Here is a 15,889-nt window from a genome sequence, read left to right on the forward strand (position 1 = left end):
ATTACAGACGCCTCCAGGAATATCAACCCTATTGCACACTTTAGAGTCATCGCAAATAGGCAAACCTTCCCTACCAAACCTTCCCCTATGTCACTCACAAACATATCAAAAAGAATAGGACCCAGAACAGAACCTTGTGGCACACCGCTTGAAACCTGTCTCTGTTCAGAATACTCGCCATTAACAACAACTCTCTGAGTTGTCCCACTTATTTTTCTAAATGTTAAGAATTTTGTTTATTTTATTCATTTATTTATTTTGTCAAGTACGAATTGGTAACATACAAAGTTATAACAATGTTTATATACATGATTCTAGTAAGAGAGAAACATTAGGACAGGGGACGGAAGGCATGCTGGTGCACTTATGTACACCCCTTACAGACCTCTTAGGAATCGAGAGAGGTCAACAGTGGATGGTCTAAGGGTAAAGTTTTGGGGTTCTGCTGATGATAGTACAGAGACAGGTAGTGAGTTCCATGCATCAACTACTGGTTGCTAAAGTCGTATTTCCTGCAGTCGAGTTTAGAGCAATTTACTTTAAGTTTGTATCTGTTGTGTGGTTGAGTGTTGTGGTGGTTGAAACTGATATAGTCATTGACAGGAAGGACGTTGTAGCAGATGATTTTATGGGCTACGCTTAGGTTGTGTTTAAGGCGAGGTAGTTCTAAGCTTTCTAAACCTAGGATTGTAAATCTTGTTGCGTAGGGTATTCTGTTGCGAGTGGAGATGTTCACACTTCATTGATAGGATTCATCTTTCAATCACACCTCATTCTGTTTTTCTTTCTTTCTATCTTAGACGAAACTCTTCTCAAAATGGATGAAGTTGGCCATATCCCACAGACACCAGCCACTCGGAAAAACCAGATGTTGCCTAATGAAGACGCTGTAGAACATCCAGCTGACATGCTGAAGGCAGACCCCCGGGACACAATTTATGCATGTAAACATTCTGAAGTTTTGCTTGACCGCTTTTCAGAGTTCAGCTGCATGAGTTGGGAACAAACAGTCATTTTTAAAAAAAAAAAATCCAATACAAAAAAAGAAACAAGACCAAATAAGCCTGCTAGTCACCAAAACCCGTTCCCCAAATACCCTCTGAAACAATCTGATCTTCAGAAGATCCCCAAGCAGCTTCTTCAAAAGCTGACGGGGACTTTTATATATATACATGTGTGTGTGTGTGTTTGGCTATGTATAGACAATGCTTCTGCTGGAACTACCAGCAAAACAAACTGGGTGGGCAGGTGCATACATGCAGAGACAATTAGGGAAGCTGAAGTGCTTCGTTGGCACTATTGTGATTTTCTAATCACCCCTTTCAAAGTTTCTCCATAGCCCTAATATTCAGAAATGACTACATAAATTATTTCAAGATGGGCTGCTGGCCAGAAAGTTAAGTACCGTATTTTTTCGGAATATAAGATGCACCAGAATATAAGACGCGCCTAGATTTTATAGGTGTAAAACAAGAAAATAATAATAATAATAATAATAATAATAATAATAATAATAATAATAATTATTATTATTATTATTATTATTATTATTATTATTATTATTATTATTATTTAGATTTGTATGCCACCCCTCTCCATAGACTCGGGGCGGCTCACAACAATAACAAAGACAATGTAAGAACAAATCTAATAATATAAAAAACACTAAAAAACCCATTATTAAAAGCAAGCATACACACAAACATACCATGTATAAACTGTATAGGCCCGGGGAGATGTCTCAGTTCCCCCATGCCTGATGGCAGAGATGGGTCTTAAGAACTTTACGAAAGGCAAGGAGGGTGGGGGCAGTTCTGATCTCCGGGGGGAGCTGGTTCCAGAGGGTCGGGCCACCACAGAGAAGGCTCTTCTCCTGGGTCCCGCCAAACGACATTGTTTTGTCAACGGGACCCGGAGAAGGCCAACTCTGTGGGACCTAACCAGTCACTGGGATTCGTGCGGCAGAAGGTGGTCCCGGAGATATTCTGGTCCGATGCCATGAAGGGCTTTATAGGTCATAACCAACACTTTGAATTGTGACCGGAAATTGATCGGCAACCAATGCAGACTGCGGAGTGTTGGTGTAACATGGGCATACCTTGGGAAGCGCATGATTGCTCTTGCAGCTGCATTCTGCACGATCTGAAGTTTCCGAACACTTTTCAAAGATAACCCCATGTAGAGAGCATTACAGTAGTTGAACCTCGAGGTGATGAGGGCATGAGTGACTGTAAGCAGTGAGTAGATAGGGCCGCAACTGGTGCACCAGGCGAACCTGGGCAAACGCCCCCCTCACCACAGCGGAAAGTATTCTGAACCAAATGGTGCAGTAATATATTATTTAATAAAATACTAGTGTAGCAGAATACTTTTTACAAACATGTATACTTTTTACCACCATGGACAATTTTTACAAACTTCAAACTTGACAGCTTTGGTCACTAGCAGGCTTATTTGGTCTTGTTTCTTTTTTTTGTATTGGATTTTGTGGACCAGCTCCCAGAATTCCTCCTCCACTCATGCTAGCTCAGGAATGGGAGTTGAAGTCCACAAGTCTTAAAGTTGCTAGGTTGGAGCCCTTTGCACCCTTAAACCCTAACCCAGGGATCTTCAAATTTGGCAACTTTAAGACTTCAATTTCCAGAATCCTCCTCCAGTCATGCTAGTTCAGGAATGGGAGTTGAAGTTCATTAGTCTTAAAGCTGTCGAGTTTGAAGACCCCTGGGTTAGGGATTAGGGGTGCAAGGGTCTCCAAACCTGGCAACTTTAAGACTTGTGGACTTCAATTCCCAGAATCCTCCTCCAGTCATGCTAGCTCAGGAATGGGAGTTGAAGTTCATTAGTCTTAAAGCTGTCGAGTTTGAAGACCCCTGGGTTAGGGATTAGGGTGCACTGCAAGGGTATTCAAACTTCCTGAGCTAGTCCTCCTCTAACTGTGGCTACTTTGCTCTTTAAACTTTTTAGCTCTATTTACAAAGAGCCATGAAGATTATCACTGGAGATTCGGGAAAGGAAGTGGGAGGGATAAAGTTGCAGTCTTTTGAGAAGGAGGGAAGGAGGAGCTGCTTATCTCTCTCTCCCCCCCCCCTGCCCCCACTTGCAGAAAAGATTGAAAATGATCTAACAGGAAAAGTATCTCCTTCTGTAGTCAGGGCAAAGCTGGGGGTTGCTTAGTCCGATCTCACCCTGGGAAAGAGAGACTGAAGTCCAGATCCCTTTAATACTAGAGAGGTTGGTGAAAGAAATAGTGTTGAATTCAGGTTTCTTTCAGTTTGATAACTGGAAAGTGCGGGGTGAAGTTTCTGTGCACACGTGTTGTGTCTCTCTTTTCATTCTGCTTTGGGCAGCCAGAGATGTTGGCGGGGCTAGGCTTCTTCTCTGTGGCGGCCCCGATCCTCTGCAATCAACTCCCCCCGGAGATTAGGATTGCCCCCACCCTCCTTGCCTTTTGCAAACTCCTTAAAACCCACCTCTGCCATCAGGCATGGGGAAATTGATTCCCCTGGGCCGTTTCCGCTTTACGTATGGTTTGTACGAGACGTATGATTGTTTCTTATATTAAGGGTTTTAAATTGTTTTAACCATTGGATTTGTACTGTTTTGTTGTTGTGAGCCGCTCCGAGTCTCCGGAGAGGGGCAGCATTCAAATCAAATCAAATCAAATCAAATCACAAATAATAATAATAATAATAATAATAATAATAATAATAATAATAATAATAATAATAAGCTATACAGTAATAGAAATGAAAGAAATTTGCATTAGCTACCCTAATGATACAAACCCTTCTCCCTTCTGTCCTCTCTCTCTCTCACACACACACACACACAAACACAAGCACTCACGGCAGAGTCTGGCACTCAGACCATGCAGGGAGAGCAGCTTCTCCCGTCCTTCCCAGAAATCATCTCTGGTGATCGGCTGCTCGGGGGCGTGCGGGGGGCATTCCCCGAAAGCCTTTCATTGCAGCAGAGTGTTTGCCCCTTGAGGCTGCCTGCTTTCCTTCTCCACCTCGGGGTTCTCCTCCCCCCACTGGTCCTCCGTGTTGCTGTCCTCAAAGGCTGATCAGAGCACACTAACCTCCACCCCAGGCACTGGAAGTTAAGCCTTGCATTTTCTCCAGTGAAGCTGCCATTTCATTCACTAACTTCACTATCTCCCCCTTCGTTCTTTCTTTCTGATTGGTGGTTGGATCAATCTCCCGGAATACCACCAATCAGCTGTCTGTTGCCACCAATTGCGGCTATTTCTGCTGTCCCGCCAACTCCCTTCTACCCTCCCCAGGTGCAGCATTCGGTGGATAAGACGCACCCAGTTTTTGACCCTCTTTGGGGGGGGGGCTAAAACAGTGCGTCTTATACTCCGAAAAACACGGTAGGCTCCATTTACCTTCCCTACCAGTTCGCATCTCATTGGAAGTGCGTGTTTCGCCCTCATCACATCGGGGAAATGACCCTCTGCGCATACGCAGAAGCCTTTACGCATGCACAGAGGATTCTTTACCAGGAGCTTTCAAGGAGTGGTGACCGGAAGCCTGGTCTAGGGGCATGGCCAGCCAGCCATTGTTGCCAGTTTGGTGAGCGGGAGCAAATTTCCGTCACAGGTTCGAACCGATAGCAACCCACCCCTGCTGCTCCCTGATTTCAATGTTTGATCGATAACGTTTGACCGCCTGGAAGTGTAGCCTTTGCAATGGTCTCTTTTTTTTTTTCATTTATTTTTGTTCTCCTTAGTGCCTCTCTTAAGGAAATCCCATATCCGCCGGATCTTTCCAGAGTGTCAATACAAACCAAGTTATGTGGTCAATGGATTCAAACTACAGCGTTACCAGGGCCTTAAATTTGTGAGTCCCCTTTCTCAATTCAAGTCTTTTTTTTTGCAGCTTACACACATTGCCAACCAAAGGTATAAAGGCAGCGGTCCCCAAACTACGGCCCGCGGGCCGGATGCGGCCCAACGAGGTCTTTTAACCGGCCCGTGGCAAGCTCACGAGATTTTACTGGTCGATAAAATAAGCTCCCGAATCTCCTGTCAACTCACCACGGTCGGCTGCTCAGCGAGGAGAAGGTGGAGAGGCAAGGGGGCGGGGAGGAAAGCGGGCCTGCAATTGGCCCCTTCCTTTGTCGCCTTTAGGGAGAGAAACTGTTGCTGCCCTATGGCAGAGCAGCAACAGTTCCTCTCCCTAAAGGCGAGAAAGAAATTGGCCAATTGCAGGGCCGCTTTCCTCCCCGCCCCCTTGCCTCTCCACCTCCTCCTCCCCTCCTCCTCCGCGGTGAGTGAAAAACTGTCCACTGAAAGTCACAGCTAAGTGTACCATGGCTAAGTTTGTGTGTGGGGGGGAGGCGGCTGCTTGAAAACCCCTGACCTCCATCGCCTCCCCCCCACGGCACAAGGCGAGCACACCTCGCCGCTGACACAGGCGGCGGGGACTGCCCTGTCCCCCTGTCCCCCCTGCGCAAAACTACGCAGCCCCAGATCGCTCGCTTCTCCAGCCAGCAAAGCCGATTGCCCGGCTTTGCTGGCTGATGCAGGAAAGGAAAGCCTCACATTTAAAAAGCACGCCACTTTCTGCGACTGCGGCGCCGTGGTGGCCTTCAAGCGCGGCCCTTCGCGGCGCCCCCCACCCGTTCCTGCAGGAAGAGATCGGGCACTTTACCGGGAGGTGGAGGCGGCGTGGGGCCGGACGCTGGGTGCCGGGGAGGGCGAAGGAGTGGACGCGCCTCTCAGCTGCAGAGCGGAACTGGGATGGAGATCCGCGGCGGAGTCCGGCGTTGGGAGCCTGGGGCCATGCGGGACCGCTCATCCAGGCTTGCCGGTCCACGCGCGCCTGGATGAGCGGTCCCGCATGGCCCCAGGCTCCCAACGCCGGACTCCGCCGCGGATCTCCATCCCCGTTCCGCTCTGCAGCTGAGAGGCGCGTCCACGCCTTCGCCCTCCCCGGCACCCAGCGTCCGGCCCCACGCCGCCTCCACCTCCCGGTAAAGTGCCCGATCTCTTCCTGCAGGAACGGGTGGGGGGCGCCGCGAAGGGCCGCGCTTGAAGGCCACCACGGCGTCGCAGTCCCAGAAAGTGGCGTGCTTTTTAAATGTGAGGCTTTCCTTTCCTGCATCAGCCAGCAAAGCCGGGCAGTCGGCTTTGCTGGCTGGAGAAGCGAGCGATCTGGGGCTGCGTAGTTTTGCGCAAGGGGGACGGGGACAGGGCAGTCCCCGCCGCCTGTGTCAGCGCTGAGGTGTGCTCGCCTTGTGCCGTGGGGGGGAGGCGATGGAGGTCAGGGGTTTTCAAGCAGCCGCCTCCCCCCCCCCCCAGAGATAAGAGAGAGAAAGAAAGAGAGGGACAGAGAGAAAGAAAGAGAGGGACAGAGAGAAAGAAAGAGAGGGACAGAGAGAAAGAAAGAGGGACAGAGAGTAAGAAAGAGAGGGACAGATAGTAAGAAAGAGAGGGACAGAGAGAAAGAAAGAGGGACAGAGAGAAAGAAAGAGAGGGACAGAGAGAAAGAAAGAGACAGAGAGAAAGAAAGAGGGACAGAGAGTAAGAAAGAGAGGGACAGAGAGAAAGAGAGAGGGACAGAGAGAAAGATAGAGAGGGACAGAGAGAAAGAAAGAGAGGGACAGAGAAAAAGAAAGAGAGGGACAGAGAAAAAGAAAGAGAGGGACAGAGAGAAAGAAAGAGGGACAGAGAAAGGGAGAGAGAGAAAGAGAAAGAAAGGTAGAGAGAAAGAGTGAGAGAAAGAGAAGAGAGAGAGAAAGAAAGAGGGGGGAGAGAAAGAGAGGGAGAGAGAAAGGAAGAGGAGAGATAGAAAGGGAGAGAGAGAGAAAGGGAGAGAGAGAGAGGGAGAGAGAAAGAGGGAGAGATATAAAGAGTGAGTGAGAGAAAGAGAGAAGAGAGAGAAAGAAAGAGAGAGAGAGAGAGGACAGAGAGAAAGAGAGAGAACTAGAAAGACAGAAGGACAGAGAGAAAGGGAGAGAGAGAGAAAGGAAGAATAAATATTAAATATTGTATTTGTTCCCATTTTGTTTTTTACTTTAAATAATGTATGTGCAGTGTGCATAGGGATTTGTTCACACGTTTTTTTAATAGTCCGGCCCTCCAACAGTCTGAGGGACAGTGAACTGGCCCCCTGTGTAAAAAGTTTGGGGACCCCTGTATAAAGGGATGGCTTATATTGAAATAGCATACTCGGACGTAGCATCATCTGGTAGTTGTCTATCAACCAATAAGTGGTATAATCTTGAATCCTTTTTGGGAATTTCATCCTGATGAGTATTCCACATTAGTTGTAGGTTTGTTATTTTTTCACTAATTACTGTATTTTTCGGAGTATGAGATGCACTTCCCCCTACCCCATAAAAGTGGGTGGAAATATCTGTGCATTTTATTATTTACTTATTTACGTATTTACGTATTTACGTATTTACGTATTTACGTATTTACGTATTTACTTGTTTACTTGTTTACTTGTTTACTTGTTTACTTATTTGTTTGTTTACTTGTTTGTTTACTTGTTTGTTTGTTTGTTTAGTTAGTTAGTTAGTTAGTTAGTTAGTTAGTTAGTTAGTTAGTTAGTTTTTTGTTGTTGTTTTTATGCTGCTCTTCTCCTTAGACTCAGGGCGGCTTACAACATGTTAGCAATAGCACTTTTTAACAGAACCAGCCTATTGCCCCCTCAATCCGGGTCCTCATTTTACCCACCTCAGAAGGATGGAAGGCTGAGTCAACCTTGAGCCGGTGATGAGATTTGAACCGCTGACTTGCAGATCTAGCAGTCAGCTTTAGTAGCTTGCAGTACTGCACTCTACTCACTGCGCCACCTCGCCTTATATAGTAAATGTTGCCAAAGCCCCACCTACCCGCTGTTCTCCACTCTTGCGGAGGTCATAAATGTGATGTGCAGAGGCCAAAAAGGTGCATGGAGGCCAAACATGTGATGCATCGAGGCAGCAATGGACTATGGTGATGCGCACAGCTGATTGGCGATATCCAGGAAGCTGATACAACCGCCAATCAGCTGCTTGTGCTGAATCAGGCTGCAATAACGTTCTGAAGTTGACCAGGCTGTTTGTTGCAAGGACTCTAGCCAGATGAATACCGATGGATGCTGTTAGGCAGAGGCAGAATTTTTTTCCTTTCCTCTCCTCTCCAAAAACAAATGTGCGTCTTATACTCTGAAAAATATGGTAATACCATCCAAGCTTTTATTTGCTTCCTGTGCTGCCATAAAAAATAGTTTTCAGTCTTAAATAACCTTCTTGCATTAGAGAGAAGACATTAATTTTTATGACAGTGGTCCTCATTATACAGTTTTGTATGATGGCAGCAGAAATAGACCTCCCAAAATGTTTTTTTAAAAACCCAAATTTCACAAGTTCATTACAATTGTCTGATGTTATTTTTCATTGATTTTATCCTTAAGAGTTCAAGATCCCAGGTGAAAACTCCCAAATATTGTCCATCAGTTCCAAAATTTGATTTCAAAGCTTTTAAAAAGAATATGTTAGATATTTAGTTTAATTTTTGTTATATGGCATTTACAGATGCCTCTGATATTATACCATATACCGACCTATGCATTATGATCCCATTGGACAGACAGTTTGGAAATTAAAGTTAGCCTTTTTTGTATGGCCAGTTCATACTTCCAACCTTAATGTAAAGAAGCACAATTTCTTATTTCTCATGTATGAAAACTTAAATGACATGACACATTAAAATTCTGGTCCTAATTGGTAAAATCCATTGTATTAAATTATCTCTATTGCAATAATTCACTCTCTTTTTAAAGTATACTTTCAGTAAGTAAGTAAGTAAGTAAGTAAGTAAGTAAGTAAGTAAGGAAGGAAGGAAGGAAGGAAGGAAGGAAGGAAGGAAAAGGATGTATGGATAGATGGTTGGATGGATGGATGGATAGAAAGATAGATAGATAGATAGATAGATAGATAGATAGATAGATAGATAGATAGATAGATGATAGATAGATAGATAGATAGATAGATAGATAGATAGATAGATAGATAGATAGATAGATAGATAAGCAAGCAAGCAAGCTGGAACTTTTAAAATTGCAAATAAGTAGTAGGAATGTTTGCTTCTAAACATACAGCTTTGGGAATAACAGCATTGCTTTACTCATTAAATACTCTGTTCAATTCTCTTTGGGTATTTCCAGGTGCGACTGTCCTTTGTGTATCCCAATGACTACACCCGGTTGACACACATGGAGTCACTTAACAAATGCATTTACCAGGAAAGTGACTTGTATCTGAATAGGTAAATAAATTCCTGCCTTAACTTTTTTTTTACGGCTGTTAAAATATTTTCAATCACTGGGATTTTCCTCAAGGCTACTGGGTTCCTGGCATGGCATGGCATAGCATAGAATAGAACAGAATCTTTGTTGTCACTTTAAATGTATGCCAATCAGAATACATTAAAATGAAATTTCATTGCATTCATCTCTCGAAAGATAATGGTGGAAGGTCTTAAGCATAAAACGTATCAGGAAAGACTTAATGAACTCAATCTGTATAGTCTGGAGGACAGAAGGAAAAGGGGGGGCATGATCGAAACATTTAAATATGTTAAAGGGTTAAATAAGGTTCAGGAGGGAAGTGTTTTTAATAGGAAAGTGAACACAAGAACACGGGGACACAATCTGCAATGTTTGTTTAATGACCGCAGCAATCTGGTTGTCTCAAAAAAAAAATGTAAATTAAAATTGGGTTGGTTGCCTGACCCATTTTTGTAACCATCATGACAATATGATCATAATGGGCAGGCTCTATTACAGTTGTATGTCAAGAAGGGGATATTGAATGCTGGTCATGTGAAGTAATTGGCATAAATCTTGCAGGTTTGGATTTTCTAAATACATGCAAATGGATCCTCCCGAATATGGATCAAAAATAGAAGGTATGTATCTTTATATCAGATGTGGAAGCTAGCTTTATCTTTCTCCCCCTTGTGCTTTAAAGGTGGATTATTGATTTAAAAAATGCCTTAGCATTTAGCATTAGATTAAATCTAATTATCTAGCCTAGCGTTGTGTTTGATTCTTTATCTCTGGCATCCACAAAGAATAAATTTACTAATTTGGACAACAACAAAAATACATCAATACAAAAACCGAAAATGCCTTCACTTTTTCCCTTATAAAAACCAAGCAGGGCAGAATTTATACTGTGGAAGTGTCTTATTTCTGGAGTCTTATAATAAGCAAAGTGGCCTCTGTTACAGAAGCTGTATTCTAAGGTGGTTTTTTAAAAAGAAATTAAACCACAATGCTTAAAAATAAAAATGAAATCCCATCAAAGATTGGGTGAAATAGAGTGCGACGTTTCCGAAAGATGCCCTAATTAATCCATGAGCCACGAGCCAAATTTCAAAAGAAATATAGTGATTTATTAGGAGTGACATTTCAGCAATACTCCAATACAGTCAGAACTGAACTCACGTGCCCTAATGACCCTGTTTCCCCCCTCCTCACTGGACATGTCATAAATCACATTCTCCAATGAACCATGTTGGCAGGCTGTGAAACCCACACATACACACCCTGCTGATTCTGGTAACTTAGGACCCAATCATTAAAAGAAATATTTTTAGAATGTAGTTTCAGTTAATACAATCAGCCGCTCTGTCATCTTCCCCTCCCCCACTCCTGCTTATGGCAACTTGAAAGCTTTGCAAGTTGACATTGAGTATATTGTATAGTTTTAGCACAACTAGTTTGTAAATGAAAATTTGGGTATCGTTTTTCTGAAGTGTCTAACATTTTCTGGGTGGAGAGACATAGTTTTGAGTGATTTCCTTCCCGAGAATACTTACTGAAGCCAGAATAAAAAAATACAGTGGTACCTCATCTTACTAACGAACTTTTCAAGTTACAAACCCGGTGTTTAATATTTTTCTGCCTCTTCTTCCAAACTATTTTCACCTTACGAACCCAAGCAGCTGCTGCTGGGATGAAGGAGTTTCTTTTTTTCCCATTTTTTGAAGAAAAAAAAGGGAAGGGCTGCTTGGAGTAGGAAAGATTTTGCAGAGAACAACCTGCTTGCAAAGGCACTGAAAGGGTGTCTTTTGAAAAAAGAAAAGGGAGGAGGGAGGGGCAGCTTGGGGGAGGAAAAATTTTGCAGAGAACAACGTGCTTGCAAAGGCACTGAAACGGTGTCTTTTGAAGAAAGAAAAGGGAGGGGCGCCCGCCTTGCCTTTCTTCCTTCCCACTCACCCTTTAGCCTAGCCTTGCTTCTTCCACCCGCCCCCTTTCGCTGCTCCTCCCTGCCCTCTGTTCGCCTCCCTTCTAAAGTTTGGGATTTTCCTGAAGGATTTGCACGCATTATTTGCTTTTACATTGATTCCTATGGGAAACATTGTTTCATCTTATGAACTTTTCACCTTACGAACCGCCTCCTGGAACCAATTAAGTTTGTATGATGAGGTACCACTGTATATCTGAATTAGTTTCATTTACTTATACTGTATATATAGCAAAACTTAAAACTTTGGGAGAACTTCTAGCTAAGATTCTGTGCAGTTCGGAGAACCCCCAAATCCTATTCCTGGCTGGCCCCACCCACCCTGCCGCTCCCCTCCCAGGAGCCCCCAGGAGCCCCCTTTTGGATGCAGGTAAGTGCAGGGCATGCACAAAGCTTCAGGGAGGCCGAAAAACGGGCCTACCGGAAGTTGAGGAAGGCTGGAAATGGCCCTGTTTCTGGCCTCTAGAGGGAGCCTGGGGATGCCATTTTCACCCTCCCAGAGGCTCAAGGAAAGCCTCCGGAGCCCGGGGAGGACAAAAATGTCCCCCCTGTTATGGTGCAGGAATCCAATTAGGCCACGCCTACCATGGCCACGCCCAGCCAGCAACCAATCAGAGAACCCCCTTGCTAAAAATTTGAAAGCCCACCCCTGGTTTAAAGCAGGGATCTCCAACCTTAGCAACTTTAAGACCTGTGGACTTCAACCCCCAGAATTCCTCAGCCAACAAAGCTGGCTGAAGAATTCTGGGAGCTGAAGTCCCCAAGTCTTAAAGTTGCCAAGGTTGGAGACCCCCTGCCTCAGAGTCCTGAAAATAGATAAGAGCGAGAAAAAGTGGATATTTGGTAACCATTCATTTCTTTCAGTGTATGAAGAGGACACTTTTGATGAACCTCAATATGCAGATCCAGAAGCAACGGAGGCGAAGACTGAACAAGACCAAGTGGCAGCCAATCACTACGACAATGGTTTTGACAATTCGGTTCGTAAACATCGGAATATCTTGTCGGTTACCCAAAGAAAGCAGAAGAAAGATGAGAAGGGAAATAAAACCAAAACAGACAGTTACTCTACACCAAGAACCTCCCATCGGATATTCAGTGCAAACCTTCCTAATCAGGACAGGAATGTCCACAGATCAACAACTAAAAGGAAGGTAGGAGGCAAGGATTTGCAGACTGACAAGAAGCCCAGGGTGACTAAGGAACGTGGGAACGCAACAAGAGAAGCCAGCCAAGCTCAGTTAGACTTTAATGCAACCGGAAACCAAAAATCATTATTGGATACCATCAAAAGTGGAATGGATCCCATAAAAGCTGAAGAGGACACTGGCAAGAAACCCCCCCAAGATCATCCTATGCATGAGGACCAATGGCTTAATCAAGTAGATTCCTACATAGCCGGACATAAAGCCGCCGATGCTGCTAATGTCCTTATCGGTAGTAGGGATTTAGATCCCAAGCAGCAAGTCGGTGCTGATTCTTCCCGCCAAGCGCATGTCACCATAGTGGAAGAAGATAATGAAGATGACGATGAAGAAGAAGAAGCAAACGAAGATGACTTATTTGGTCCTCCTCCTCTTTTCTACGACCCAATAGTGAATTGGAAGCGGACTTTCAAGGCCAGCAATCTAGACTTCCAAGCTTTACGGTCAGACTGGATCGATTTGACGTGTAACACTTCCGGGAACCTGCTCTTAAAAGAGAAGGAAGCCTTCACGGTCGTTCAGGTCTTCCTTAAAAAACTGAACCAGAAGACCAAAGGGTAAGGTGGAAGGGACATGTCAGCCGCTCTGATCTTTGCAGAATGAGGAAGTGTAATGTACAAAATAAAATGGGATTTCGTTATGACTTATATAGGCCTAAATAAGTACTTAGGAGGAACTCTGGATCTCAATGTGATGGTGGGATTTTTTTAATCTTAGGAAGTAAGATATGTACAGTAAGGGTCTTTATTTTTGTTTCTACTATTCAGACATTTCTAGTTGGTAGATCAAGATAAGATGAACTTTATTGTCATTTTTTACTGTAAGCACACTGGCCCACATGAATAATGAAATTATGTTGCCTGCTATCAAAAGATAGTACAGGGGTACCTCTACTTAAGAACTTTATTCGTTCCGTGCCCAGGTTCTTCAGTAGAAAAGTTCTTAAGTTCTTAAGTAGAAGCAATTTTTCCCATAGGAATCAATGCATTTTCCCATAGGAATCAAAACTTTAAGGCAAAAAAAAAAAAAAAAGAGGGACTCTGAGGTGGCGCCCAGAGAAAGGAAAATACTCCGTTCGCTCTGGGCTGCCCAAGCCTCCTTAAGGGCCACTGAAAGGCTCCTCTGGCAGCCCAGAAAAGCCCGAATTGGCCGGGATTAAAGGGGGAATGGCAGGAAACTGGCCGGGCCTTCGTGCCACTCTCAATTTTCCTGGGAAATTTTTCCGGGCTCAGGTACTTTAGTAGAACATGGTTCTTGAGAAGAGGCAAAAAAAATCTTGAACACCCGGTTCTTATCAAAACTGAAGCATTTTCCTTTCTCTGGGCGCTTGGACAGGGAATAAACCTCTGCCAGTGCCCACAGAAAAGAAACGCTCCCTTCGCTCTGGGCAACCAAGGAGTCACCACAGTGAAGGAAAGGCACCAGCTACAAAGCAAACAAGAGAGAGGTGAGTGGAGCCCTTCAGCATTGGAAGGAAGAGGCAGCAGGTAGCAGCAGCAGCAGCCAGTGTATGGGAGGCAGCCTCACGCTGGCTGTATGGGAGGCATGTGCTCCTCCTCGCTGTCTCAGAGTCCCTCTTTTTTTTTTTTAAGCCTTAAAGTTTTGGATTTTTTTTTAATTCACCTCACCTCACCTTCTTCCTTTGGCAGTGACTGTCCTCCTCCTCTTCTTCCTCCTCCTCCCACCCAAATTCTGAGCTTTTATTTCCTTTCCTAATGGGTTTGCACGCATTATTTGCTTTTACATTGATTCCTAGGGGAAAAATTGCTTCTTCTTACAAACTTTTCTACTTAAGAACCTGGTCACGGAACGAATTAAGTTCTTAAGTAGACGTACCACTGTATATCTTTGGATGTGAGAACACTGAAGAAATGACACTGAAACTAAATCAAAATACATAGAAGATCATTGCAGAGCATCAGGGCAGTGTGTGGAGCTATGCTTGGTGGTCCCCAGCCCTAACCCCAAAATCTAAACTGGAGCGCTCCCATTTCCAGGCGGTTCCAGTTAGAGCGCATTGTGAACGTGGAGAAGCGCCAAGACTACCTGCGGGGCAGCCGTTACTTCCTGGAGCTGGAACTGTTGGAGCAAAGAAAACGCCGCGTCCGTTTCTCAGAATACGTCTTCGCACGTGGCTGGCATGGAGGCAGCAATGGAGAGGAGGAAGCCAACATGAAGGAGTTGGCATGGGGCCAACGACGTCACCTGATGACCGTCAGGGATGAGCCTGTGCTCTGCTGGCCATTGAGCTTCATATGGAACCACCGTGCAGTTGTCCACTTTATAGTGCCCGGTAATGGGAGAGAATTGATATCTTTAAGTGAACAGAATGTTGTTTGTATTGCTAGAATAACAATAGACTTAGGTGTCCTCCAGGCGGCAGTTCCAGGGGTGGGCTGCTGCCCAGATGGGGGAAAACGCAGTGGGGTAGCGAAAATGGAGCTCCACCCCAGAGCAGCCAATTCACACTGCAAGATGTTGAAGGAAAATGCAGGGCGTCCTGCATAAGCTACAGCCACAGTGTGGTAGTAAAAATATTGGTAGCCCCTCACTGGGAAGTTTCTACTTACCACCGCTACCGATGTGATCCGTGCGCAGCTTTGGGTTGTCAGCATGCACACATGTGTCTTCCAGAAAGATTTTGCTTCTGTGCATACACAGGAACTAAAATCTTGCGGGGGGTCCTCGGAGAGGGTCGGCATACAAATCTAATAAATAATAATAATTATTATTATTATTATTATTATTATTATTATTATTATTATTATTATGTCAATACATCACAGCAAACAAGATCACTATGCTGGATTTCATATTTCATCCCCAGTTGGGCACTTCCCAAGCACCTAGGACTGCGTGATGTAGCGGCGAATTATGTTTGCCGATCCCAGTAAAGCAGCCTTTTGCAATTGACGGATGGAGATTTTGTCAATTCCGATGGTTTTCAAATGTCTGCTGAGATCCTTTGGCACTGCACCCAGCGTGCCAAGTACCACTGGGATCGCTTCCACTGGCTTATTATTATTATTATTATTATTATTATTATTATTATTATTATTATTATTATTATTATTAGGTTCTGACCAGTTCTGGAGAACAGGTAGCAGATGTTTTGAGTAGTTCAGAGAACCAATAAAGTCTGGAGGACAGAAGGAAAAGGGGGGACATGATCGAAACATTTAAACATGTTCAAGGGTTAAATAAGGTCCAGGAGGGAAGTGTTTTTAATAGGAAAGTGAACACAAGAACAAGGGGACACAATCTGAGGTTAGTTGGGGGAAAGATTAAAAGCAACATGAGAAAATATTATTTTACTGAAAGAGTAGTAGATCCTTGGAACAAACTTCCAGCAGACGTGGTTGGTAAATCCACAGTAACTGAATTTAAACATGCCTGGGATAAACATATATCCATCCTAAGATAAAATACAGAAA

General features: G+C 44.3%; 1 protein-coding gene across 1 annotated transcript in view; it reads left to right on the top strand.

Annotated features, from left to right (window-relative positions):
- The window catches only part of B4GALNT3 (beta-1,4-N-acetyl-galactosaminyltransferase 3), a 41,685-nt gene that overhangs the window by 15,973 nt on the left and 9,823 nt on the right, over positions 1–15,889 (top strand). The window contains exons 10-15 of the mRNA XM_070754974.1: positions 801–944; positions 4,735–4,844; positions 9,165–9,265; positions 9,849–9,907; positions 12,115–13,012; positions 14,453–14,748. Coding sequence (XP_070611075.1) covers positions 801–944; positions 4,735–4,844; positions 9,165–9,265; positions 9,849–9,907; positions 12,115–13,012; positions 14,453–14,748 — 1,608 coding nt within the window. The remainder of the gene's footprint in view (positions 1–800; positions 945–4,734; positions 4,845–9,164; positions 9,266–9,848; positions 9,908–12,114; positions 13,013–14,452; positions 14,749–15,889) is intronic.

This window comes from Erythrolamprus reginae, chromosome 6 (genome assembly GCF_031021105.1).
Source record: "Erythrolamprus reginae isolate rEryReg1 chromosome 6, rEryReg1.hap1, whole genome shotgun sequence".
In the NCBI taxonomy this organism is placed as follows: Eukaryota; Metazoa; Chordata; class Lepidosauria; order Squamata; family Dipsadidae; genus Erythrolamprus; species Erythrolamprus reginae.